This window comes from Platichthys flesus, chromosome 23 (assembly GCF_949316205.1).
Source record: "Platichthys flesus chromosome 23, fPlaFle2.1, whole genome shotgun sequence".
NCBI lineage: Eukaryota > Metazoa > Chordata > Actinopteri > Pleuronectiformes > Pleuronectidae > Platichthys > Platichthys flesus.
Window position 1 is genome coordinate 3309617 of NC_084967.1, and position 11985 is coordinate 3321601.

The 11985-nt window shown below is 39.7% G+C and overlaps 1 protein-coding gene across 1 annotated transcript; it reads right to left on the reverse strand.

The window, feature by feature from the left end:
• Positions 1-276: 276 nt before the first annotated feature.
• LOC133948755 (rab GDP dissociation inhibitor beta-like) lies at positions 277-11954 on the reverse strand. The gene is made up of 10 exons (XM_062382738.1): positions 11798-11954; positions 6229-6336; positions 5853-5952; positions 5523-5657; positions 5125-5323; positions 4871-5002; positions 4500-4599; positions 3565-3736; positions 2306-2505; positions 277-1399 (listed from the first exon to the last, which is right to left on the reverse strand). The coding sequence occupies exons 1-10, from the start codon at positions 11840-11842 to the stop codon at positions 1247-1249; spliced, it is 1344 nt and encodes a 447-aa protein (XP_062238722.1). The 5' UTR covers positions 11843-11954; the 3' UTR covers positions 277-1246.
• Positions 11955-11985: the final 31 nt, after the last annotated feature.

An 11985-nucleotide genomic window follows, 5' to 3' on the forward strand; every position in this document is an offset into this window, starting at 1 on the left:
TTTCTATTCTATATATATATATCAGAACACAAATTACTTATTTCATTTGAGTATTGCCGTCTACTTTGTGTTTGTATCTAAAAACCATTTCTTAAAGGACTATGTGACGTTGCGAAGAGCTTTAACTGTTTTGTTGGGGCGCTGCGATATCCCAGTAATAACAAATTGTAAACTATTTATTAAGAATAAACACCATGGCTGCAACAGCAAGGAAATGTTATTTTCAAACATTCACACCGGATTAACAGTAAAAGAAAGAACAAGTCAAACACAGTCTTGGTTTTTGACAAAGTTTTTCTTTTTTTTACTTTGCAGTACAGAAATCATTTGAGCCCAAGATGTTTTTATTTCAAACAGGATAACAAGATGTCACAGGGCTCCCATCAGTTTGATACTGCTGCAGTACACATTTGGTCCTTCTTAAGCAAATTACAGTTAACCACAATTCCATTTAGAGCTCCGGGATTCCATCTTTTTTTGCATAATACAAGAACTAATACATCTCCATTTATGCGTTATATTAACTGACTGTTGAAAGCAGGTTCAGGTAGTTTATGCTGGATGACATCACCTTGTGGCTTGGTTTACGGTTTCACTCTGCTGGAGATTAGACTACATTTTGTGGGGGGGGAGGGGGGGGGGGGTTAGAGACACCAAACAATAACAAGCCCACACACCCATGAACCATTTGATATCACAGTGACAATCTGACTATTAACGATGGCTGCCGTTGATGGGCCACGTCACCACACCACAAGATTTTATTCAGACGCACAGAACGAAGCCACTTTTCTCACACCCAAAGGGAGAAATGCCTGCAGGGAAAAAAATAACTTATGTGCAGAATTTATAAATCTTCCAAACACCTTTTATAAAATGACAGAAAGAGTGATATTGCCCTCAACAGACACACCCACTTTGTAAACTACTACGGATTATGAATGATATTTTTATTTGGCATCTTTGGACTATCCATTAACGTGACGAAGCAGTAGAAATGCAAGTGTTGGGTTAAAACCTCCATCTTAATGTGATTTGACAAAGCATATCTCCTGAACCCTATCCAACAATACTATATCATATCTCTCTATATATCATGAATTTCCTCAATGGGCAAACCATGTACTTTGATAATCAGCCAGCCCATGGATGTGTACATTTAAGAGTAAGTTTTCTATGTTTTGTAAGATTTGCGTTGTCGGCAGCGTTGTCTTTGATAATCAGAAGTGTTGCAGACGCCTCGCCTCTACTCTGCGGCATCGCCGAAGATGTCCTGCTTCTTGCGCTCCATCTCGGCAAAGTCAAATTCGGAGCCGGTCATCCTCCGATAGATGTCCTTGATGTCATCACAGGTGGTCTCAAAGTGAGTTGTGGCATCATATGAACGGGAGATGAAAATCTAGAAGAAGCAAAAAAAAAAGAAAAAAAAAAAGAGATTAAATGTTGGTATGCACTGGGAAGATTGAGTGTCAATTAGGAAGGAAAATGAACACATAAGTGTGATTTCTGGCACAGAGCCAAGATCAATTAAACGTAGTTCACATTTAGTGAGAGAAGATTTATTACTGGGATAACTTTTTATCCCGATGGCCACATTCAAAGACACTGATAGTTTTTAAAAACATGATTTTAAAATCTAACTGCGGTTAGACACTGACAGTTATAGCTGACAGTTTCAGATATTATCTAAAGTAACCGTGCTGACATCCCTCAGCATCCGCTTGAATGCTGAGCTAATGTTAGCTCAAGTTACAGTTTCACAGAAACACCTGGCAAGTTGCTGCTTAGCGTTGAATGCTCTAAAATATCTAGATTATAGTGATTCAAATATTGATGCAACCCTACTTTTTTTTGCTGGAAAGATGGGGTCTGTCTATGATGCATTGAGAGAGATACTGAGTGGTTAACTGTGTTATAGCTTAGGTGGGATATCTACTACAAGAGGATCTCCTGTGTGTGTATCTTAGTACTTAGCCATGACTGGCATGATTAGTGTTATGGTTTGACAGCCCTAAATGTTTCTTTGTAAAAATATTACTATTATATACTTTAATTATAGAGTAGATTTGCAGTTATCAATGAGCCCATTCCACTGCTGATAAATAGATAAAAATCCTAAACAGTATATTAATACTTTAAGGGAAGTTTGCAGTAAGGTCATTTTACGTTCTGACATTATTCATTCTCACAATAGCATGTTATTATATTCCCAGGCATTATATTTCCTAGTTTGTGTTGAATGGGATAAAACATGCAACAGCTGCAATGCGGTGCTTCATGCCTCATTTAAGCCCTCTTATCATACCTGGCTTTCAGAGCCCAAGTCAGTTGGTTCATACTGGTCACTGACGCTGACGAACTTCTGCTCGATGGGCTCCAGTAGGTCCAGGGCCGGCTTGATCTCTTTCTCGGGGTCGGCTGTCTCCACTGTAGTGCTGATGATGGCAATATATTTACCGCTTGCTGCCACGTTGTGAGCAAAGGAGACCATACAAACGTAGATGTCTGGAAAGAGGAAAAGTAACAGTAAAAATCTGGTGGTTTCACTTCGGAGAAGTTTAACATGTATTCAATGGTATCTGTCAAATCAATTGTTGTGAGACATTAGGGACGGTCCATTTAAGTCGCCACAGCATGTCTATAAACATCTATTCATTGTCATAGCTCTGGGGATAAACTGATAATATGAGCATAACCTGATAAAACCACAGATTCCACACTTTAAAAGAACAGAACAACAATAAAAGTGGTGAATACTATTTTGTTCACCAGTGGTGCTTGCGGACACTTGGATGGCATCACACAAGCAGTATGGAGGCATGTTATGTCTTTTTTCTGTTGAAGGGATCACCTTGGCTGCAACCCTGTTTACCCCTGAGACTCCTGAAGTGTTTTGCTGATTCAAGAATGCACCCAGTTAGAGGTTTTCTTGCGTTGAGAATACTGTCATATCAAGGCAAAATTGGTATTTAAACTGAAATATGCCTTAACCAAATCAATATTCGAGCAGATCAAATGGAATCAAACCTAGATTTAGTTAAGAAATTACCTATGCATAAGGGAACTGCCCGAAAAGGTATAATATCTGTATCACTGTGGTGCCAAAAGGGGCTGTGATATATTTTGGGCGCATCTAAATGAAAAAATTTGGCACATCAGTGCAACTTTGACAAAGGCTCAGTCGGAAGAAATAAATAGTAAGAAATACATTTTTGCAAATGTTGGTATTTCTGTCACCTCTTCCGAAAACGTTTAGATTTTAAGGTTATCGTTTTCAAACAACACTTGCCACTTGGGTCTTAATAGGTTCATGTAAAGACATTCAACACTTTGTGTGTGTTAATAATGAACTTCCACCATTTTATTCATAACAACTTAACATGTGAAAAACAATGCTTGAGGCTTTCTCAGGAACTGCACAGCCAAAAACTTTGTCTTCATTTATTTCTGTTGCAACACACTCGCCAAGTATAAGGTCAATCGTGTGAGCGGTTGTAGAGAAAAATGAAATACAGACAGACTTTGTAGTGAGATAAAGTGCGTTAACTTCCTGTGTGAGCTCACCGTGCTTCCTGTTGACCTGATTCTGGGGGATAATGATCTGGCAGGAGTTGATGTTGCCGGTGTTGCTGATGGTGTGATTCAAAATGCAGATGGCTCGGATCACCTGACCCACTTTCTTGGTGCGATCGATGAGGTAACTGGGGTCGCAGATCAGCTGTTTGCACCTGGCGATCTGTTAAGGACACACACAGTCAAATCTCAGAGGCCAAAGAACAGGTTTAAATGATGGAGAAGTGGTGTAACGACTGAGCAGACATGTACTGCATGATAATGCTATAGTATTAGCAGTATATCACAATTTTATCATTTATCACAACAATTTCTAATCATGACAGGCCTACCATGACATTTTAAATAATGCAACAAGTTAGAGTTTTCTTTGCACAGTTTGCATCTCTTGTTAAGAAATTACCAATGTATATGGGAAATGTCAATAAAAAGGTATGATAGGTGTGTTATTGCGGTCCCAAGAGCCGCAGTGAAACATTTGGGTGCACCAGTGCAACCAATGTAAAATGTTAGTCCGGAGCCTTGCCAAAGGAGGAGCAGCGTTGTATTTGATTCGATTTGTGCACGCGATATTCAACCAATACGAATAAACTTGAAATAAACAGGGGACCTGGGCTCTGTAGCAGCATCGACTGGGACCCATCACCGTAAGTGACATTGTTGATTACAACAACCACGCGTTCACGACCAGTCTGATTCTCCAGTTCTGGGTTCTGTGTAGCGAGTTGGGCTTTACTGAACTTTGAATAAACAGATGAACAGCTTTGTGCTTTGATTGACTTTATGTATGAGGCAGTCTTGAACTGTAAAGTGATCTTCATCTGGAAAAAATATTAATAAATCTTGTATACACAGATGGGTCTCTATAGAATTAACATGCCACTCAAATGAAAGGCTTTAAACACACATTTCTTCTAAATGCTCACCTCTCCCTCAGACTTGACTCCCACCACCTTCCCATTTTCCATCACAATCTCTTCAATGGGCTTGTTCAACATATAAGTGCCTCCATAGATAGCACTCAACCTGGAACAGAAACACAATGTGGCAATGTTACGTTTAGTAATTAAAAGATACATCCTGAATTTAAAGCGGGGAGCTATATGAACCAAATTTGCTATTATTAATATCACAAGACTACAAACACATCATTACTGGAACTTGCTGGTTGTAAAGATGACATTTTTTGTTAAATGCATTTTAAGAACAATATTTCAAGTTATAATAATTCAAAATTAACAACACAGGAGGTTGTGCTGTAACATATCACATAAACAGTCGTACAGATGACCCCTACCTGGCAAAGCCTTGTGGCAGTTCTCCCAGACCATACAGTGGGTAGAGGTATGGGCTCTTGCCATATCTGGCCAGAGACTCACTGTAAAGCTTTATCCTGTTTATTGAGCTGATGCAAGGTTGGTCCAGGTATCTGAGAACAGAGATGGAGACCATTTTAAACTATTGAAATTGTATGATTCATAAGGTTGGCTCACATGGCATAAAAATCAAATACATTAGTGTATTAGAGTGTATTTTAATATTAACACTGACTCATCTGTGCGGTAGAGGGCAAGGGAGTGGCCAGTGAAGTCAATCACTTCCTGGCCAAGGCCAAACTTTTTGTAAATGTCCCTCATAGTTGACTTGTTGGGGTCCATGCCTTCCATGGTTTTGGGGTCCTTCTCGTCAAAGGCGGCGATGTACATCAGGAATTTTCTGAAGCGTCGTTTCTCAAACAATCCCATTAGACCTTTCAAAGACAAAGGGAGACGACTTACAGAAGAATAAAGCCACCTAAAAGGCAATGCTACATGCAACCAGAAAAACTAAAATTCCGGAAGACTGGAAAAATACTAAAATAATATAAATCAAAAACATTTACCCAATAATTTTAAACGGTCCACATGTTTCCTTATGATAATTTTTCACTATGTTATTCAATAACTTACTAGATGACAGAGCCTCAGTCTCAGTAGAGGGGACCTTATAGATTTTATTCCCGTTGTACACGTAGCTGCCCTCAATCACTTTGAATTCCAGGTAGCGAGTCACCTGTGTGATCAACAGCATGCGGACCAACTGACCTGAGAGCAGGAGACACAAACATCATCATTCGTGAAAATATTTACCAGATATGAATATCCTTTTTGACATTTTGACCCTTCATTGACATTTTCTCTTTCATCACTAGATGTCACTAAATCCTACACACTGAACCTGCATTTTGACAGTTTTCGTGAGCTATGTATGTAATAGAAAGATGAGTGATCCAAGTGTACCATTGGCCATTAAGAATTTAGGGATGAGGTCCACATTCCATTCCCGAGTTTTTCCCATTGAATCAGGTGGGCTGCCAGGAAGGTTGAAGCGCTTGTAGAGCTGAAGGGAGACAAAGAACCAGACTTGATATACCATCTATAGCCAAGACTGTCCACAAATGTCCATAAGTCAAGCTAACCATTAAAGCTTACGTCAGCTTTATTTTAAAGGAATACCATTTCATAAAAGCATTTATCTAAACAGCAGGTAATGTTGAATCTATTGTCTTTCATAGCAAGTTTGGTTAGGTTGTAATCCAACATGTTAAAAAGACACAGGTCCTCCTAAAATCCAAAGTTTACATACAGATGTTTACAAAGTCAAAAGTCAGCTCACATCTTCAAGTGGTGTGATGGACGCGCTCTCAGCTCCATAGTAGGAGTTGCGGTCCATGTGCAGCACCTTCTTCCCCTTCACAGACATGATGCCTGATAAAATGCATTCCTGTTGAGAAAAACAAAGAGAGAAATAAGACAATGATGAATTTGACCTATCCGGCACCCACGATTTGACTATGATACGGCTGTCAAGGATTTGAATTCAAAAGGATTCATCGATGCATTTCAATGTATCACATCCTAAATATTCTATTATACTTCAAATGGGTGCTGTTTCATCAGTTAATACATAAGCCAGTCAAATATGAACTCTCTTTTTATTTAGATAGTGCTTTAAAAAGTATTGTAAACTGCCACTGTTACATACATGTCTGTCAGCTCTAATTATTTTAAAAACAGAGGTTGAAAAGATTTGGGCTGGACAAGCTGGATCGGAACTATATCAGAAGGAAAACCTCTTGTCTGAAGTACACTGCACAGTCCTAAATCCTAATAGTTGTTTTGGTCAGCAACCCATTTGAGTGCTGAATCTGACATTATATAGAGCGTGTGGATAATCACTGAATCAATCCTGGTTGACATTTAGCAGTAATTAGAGAGACTCCATGTCTAGTTAAGTTGTTGCAGGGGGCCATTTTACGATGGCTTATGAAAGGATCGTGGCTTGTGTCTATGTAGTCATTTCATTTCATTTTGGATCCTTTTAACACTGGTTCTCTGTTAGCTGTCATGAATTGTAAAGTCAAATATTACAGAAGTGCTAACAAAGCTATCTCTTTTGTCTCAGTCTTAAATAAATAATTGAGGATAAGTGTAAGGCCACTGCAGACAACGGTATTAATCACTGAACTGGACTTCCTAATAACACTTCTGGATATTGATGGGGTATCTTGATAGATGAAGGTAAGATGCATGACATATTAAAATCCAATTTTCTGTTTCAAACAGGCATTTTTTGCATGTCATGTAAAACAGATTTTAAACATTAATATTGGGCCAACAACTATTATTGTTTTGGTAGGTGCTCTGTTCGGCATATCCAGCTTGCAGCTTTTACAAGACTGCTTTCTGACAGAGACAATAATGGTTTTGTGGTGAGTGAGCTGATAGCTAAGAAGCTGAAACCTCTATTAGAAGGGGAATTTGAGAAGGAGCCCTGTTGCTGCTGCAAAGCAAAGAAATTTAGAGAAATTTAGAGAAATTTAGAGCTTTTCTCAATGGCCTGTGATGAAGAGAGAGAGATTATAAACACAGACCAACTAGATACAGGGAGAGATGTGTTCAAAAGCCATTTGGATCACAAACTTTTCTACCAACTATGAGGAGAATCATGAGCGCCATCATCACAACCAAAGAAAAGCAATTTCAGCCATTACAATACAAACAAGCTTAATATACAGTCTCTCTGACCAATGTTGCTGTACACGGAAGACAATTGGGTTCAAGTTCAAAAGATGAAAATGTCCTGGTACTTAGATCTAGATGTGTTTATGTTTACATAAATAAATGACCAGCTGGTTAAATAAACCTCACTTGCAATAATGATACACTAACATCACTTGACTGTGTCATTTGTCATTTGTGGCAGCTTCTTTCAGATCTTGTTTTTTTTAAACCAGACACACTGGTCTGTTCTTGGCCACCAGAGCCACAAAAAAAAAATCGGAATTGTACTCAACACTGCAGCCAGCTGCATTACAGGTTTTGATTTATACTTTAACACCAGATTATTGGATTAGTGCCACTGCAACACAAACACAAAGTGATGAATGGACTACACACGATCTCATGTAAATTAATGTACAACAATAAATCCTTCACCTTTCCCTCATGTCAGATTGCATTACCCGAAACAAAGGAATGCTGGCCTCCTCAAACATCACAAAAATAAACACTAGTGGTGACCAGAGACCAAACAAAACACCACTTCTTAGTCAGTGTAACCAGACATACCCAGAACTAGGAATTCAGTTCTGACACACCCAATGACCACATAATGACTGACATGCTTCTGTGGAGCTGTGAAGGTGATCGCAGTTATTTCGAAATGTAATAGAACTTTCAGGGGCTTGAAATGATGATGAACAATGTGCATGTTTGCTAGAGCCTGGAATTCCCAAGGCCGTAGGCTTTAATACGATTACAGCCGTGGTGTTGTAGATGCAAGAAAACACTGTGCGCATCATGAGACTTTCACTACTGACTCAGAGCCAATAAACTCTGGTGGTACGTGGAATAACTAGTTTGTCACATGACAAAAACAATGCATCATATGTTTAAATGAGTGATGTCAGCTTGACCACAGACTGTAGTCTGATAGGGCGCATCAATTAAAGTTAATTAAAAGGCCCATAAACTCCAACATCCATTTCATTATTGTGAATTCAGTGTCAGAATCCTTAACAGCCTGTTCAAGTATGGTTCAACACTTCTTCAATACAGGGCAGGAAAAAACAGAAATCTTCCTTTAACTAAATTACTTTTTGTTGTGCCCCCTCAGACATAAACTGACAATTGCCAACAGCAGCCACTTTATACGGTCAATGACCAGTGTCAGAGTGTCTGACATTTTGAATAGATTTGTCACAATGGTAGTGGAGCAATGGCCAACTCTTAGAAACAACAAAGTAAATCCTGTCCCGAATGGACCAAGAATAATGTAGCAAATATATGTAACGGAAAAAACGCAGTTAACGCAAAATCAATCAATCGATTTCATATAATCAATCCAAAAAAAATTATATTTACATTCTCCATTTCCAGAATCTCTGATCGGATTTGTTGAAACTCTAAATTGTCATGTCAATTTTTTAATTTTTGTGACTTTTTTTTACACTGTGGCCTACTTCACAGTACAAAACTACACTGCAAACTATAGTTTACTGTACTTCTTTACAATGATCTGTTACATAGCAGGTTAAAGTTTTACAGGCAAATCATGTGATAAGCTTTTTAAAATGAGATGTACTGTAGTTAACAGAAACAATAGCTTCGTATAAAGTGAGTGACACAAGACTTGTTTCAGAATTCATTTTAGCAAAGGTTCTACACACTGCTCCTCCTTATTCTTTATAGTGGGAGGGGAGACCTCATTTAATTAATTTCCTTTCCTTTAACACCACTTCCTTATGTTGACAGGCACAAAGCAGCAGTTGTAATCTGGTTCTGGGGAAAGGATTAGCAATGCTACATACTTCAGTATATTTAACTTAAGGTCTGTACCACACATTAATTGCATTGTGAAGTAATCTGCCAGTTGTGTTGTTAAAGGTAGGAATCACAATTTAAAACCAAAACGCTTAAATTATGTTTAAAGAATCATTTTTTTGTCTTGTCTGACCACCAGTCCAAAATCCTAAAATATTTAATTTAATGTCATGCTAGATAAAGAGGAGCAACAAATCATCATGGTGAAACATGCTGGAGCCAAAGAAAGTCTCACTTTTTTCTTTAAAAATTATTTAAAAGATCAAAATAATTAAAATAGATAAAAAAATAAATCACTCTGGTGATCGACTATCTTAGTATGTAAAATTCAGATACATTGAATCAATGTTCAGTAGAATGTAATTACACTAAAAAAAATTCTGGTAGAGGTCAAATATTTGTCCATCACAATTTTTACATCAGCCACTGGTGTTGTAGTGGTTTATGCACAACTGTCCAAGTAGTCTCTGTAGGTTTATCACCCTACACCTACAGCCTCCTCAGGCATTGAAATGCTGCACTAATCACTTTAAACTTTACAAACAAAAGGTTGATTATCATGACATACAGTAACAGGATGAGAATGCAGTAGACTATAAATAGTAGAGGTTGACTTTTACATAGAAAAACCTTTTGAAAGATATTTTAAGAAGCTACTAAAGAAATGTATTGCAGCATTGCATACATAGGTATCTTTCCAAATAAACACAGAGAAGGAATCAATTAGGTTGATACTCCTACTAAGTGAATAATATAACTTAGAATGTAGTAAGATGAACAGCGCGGATTGGAATTTTAATTATAAACCTATTCCGATTGTATGTGACCTGTTGAGTAACTGGACTAACTTGTGTTAGTGAGAAATATGTAGGAGGAAGCTGTCTGTTTAGCATACGGGAACTTAAAACCATGCGGAACGACACTGTGATGCCTCTGTGGCTTTGCCAATTGCATACGGTGTAGCTCTCGCTTAACAGAGTACTTCTACTGTACTTTCGGTTCCTGTCTTGGTAGAACCACACCCAAATGTGAGCTACACCAAAACTCCACCCACCAACATGTTAACCAACCCTCCTTTCTACTTGGCGGCTCCTGCTGTTATCTCTGCCCTGCGCTGAGCTTGAAACCAAACACTATGACAACATGAGCCGTCGTAATGAAATATCCCGATGCAAAAACTGATCGAGGCTGAGTTGAGCTGCCGACAATATTTGCAGCACATGTGTGCACCGGGGTTCTCAATAGCATTCCAGGAGGGGCAGGGGAAGCTAGTCACTCGGATTTGACAGGAAGCTGCTCTTTGGCTCGCAGCGGTTGTAAAGACATCACGGGATTTCCACGACGTGCCTGTGCCATGTCGACCTGACAGTCAGGAGGCCTGTCAGAAAGAGCAGCTCCGTCTGCGAGGTTATGGCACGCTTTAGAATAACACAGCTCATTTCCGGGGGAAACAACCCTTACTTTAGCGACGTTAGCTCATACACTGGCACCTCATATTATACGGGATTAAACCACATAGTCAAATTTAAATGTTAACAATCCATTGCTTAGGTTACAAGCTGCAAGTGGAATGAATCACATACATCTAGCAGTTTATGATAAATAGTAGGTCAGATCTTCTACCGAAATAACTTCTTGCTTATGATATTCGGGGCCATGGCTTCGTAAACCGTTAGCTTGATTCAGCCTGCGGGGGAAACTCGATTGTTTTCTCGTCAGCCTGTTGAATCTTCCGTACGAACAGGCGCTCAACTTCAGTTCGCTTCAGTTTGTCGGGAAGCTAAAGTAGCTAGCTTTGCTACTGACAGACAGGAAGAGAGAGAGTCAACAATCGCGTTTCCCAGACGATGTTTATTTATCGACGGAGCTGTGACACGTTGACAGGCTAATCGGTTAGCATCATTTTTGGTCGGCTAACGGTAGCGGACCTCTCATCCGCTTTATAACCTTTTCTTGTCTGACAAAAGCTGCCGGAAGTGGCGTTAGACATTTAAACGATCGGCTAAGTCACCATGTTCACTGCCCCCGGGGCCGACACAACACTCAGTGGGCACAACAACAGATACAGAGATTGGACTCTTTTGTGTTTAAGTCAACCGCTGGTGTCGTGAACTCCCCCAGGCAAAGATAGCAGCAACAGACAGCGCGCTGCTAACAGCTAGCATTAGCGACTACGCTCGCAGTTTCCATCGGGTGTCGCTTGGCGGCTAAGCTAGCTACTTAGTGCTAGTCCCGCTGATTAGGCCCAGTTAGCTCTGAGCGCAACTGTCAAAGTGCTAGCTGCTAAGGGCTAACTGCGCCGGTTAACAGCGTGTGAGGCGCCTCGACGCTGCGGAGCGCGACATTAGAATGTGTCTCACCGTGAGCCCGGTGCCCAGCACGATAACGTCGTATTCTTCATTCATTTTTTCCGAGTCTTTTTTCCTTAGCTCCTCAGTAGCGGGGAAAGAAAATGGAGACCAGCGGGAGTGGAGACGAGAAGAGGCTTCAGCGTCAGGCGCCTCGGGGGGCGGGGCTTCTCCGCTGTCAATCTCTCGTGGGAGGCGGG

Excerpts from the sequence above, each read along its gene's own strand:
- LOC133948755 (XM_062382738.1), bottom strand. The coding sequence starts at position 11,842 with ATGAATGAAGAATACGACGTTATCGTGCTGGGCACCGGGCTCACG. Across the intron at positions 5,324-5,522 it reads GACTGAGGCTCTGTCATCTA|GTCTAATGGGATTGTTTGAG; the intron begins GTAAGTTATTGA and ends TGTCTTTGAAAG. Across the intron at positions 2,506-3,564 it reads TCAGGTCAACAGGAAGCACG|ACATCTACGTTTGTATGGTC; the intron begins GTGAGCTCACAC and ends TCCTCTTTCCAG.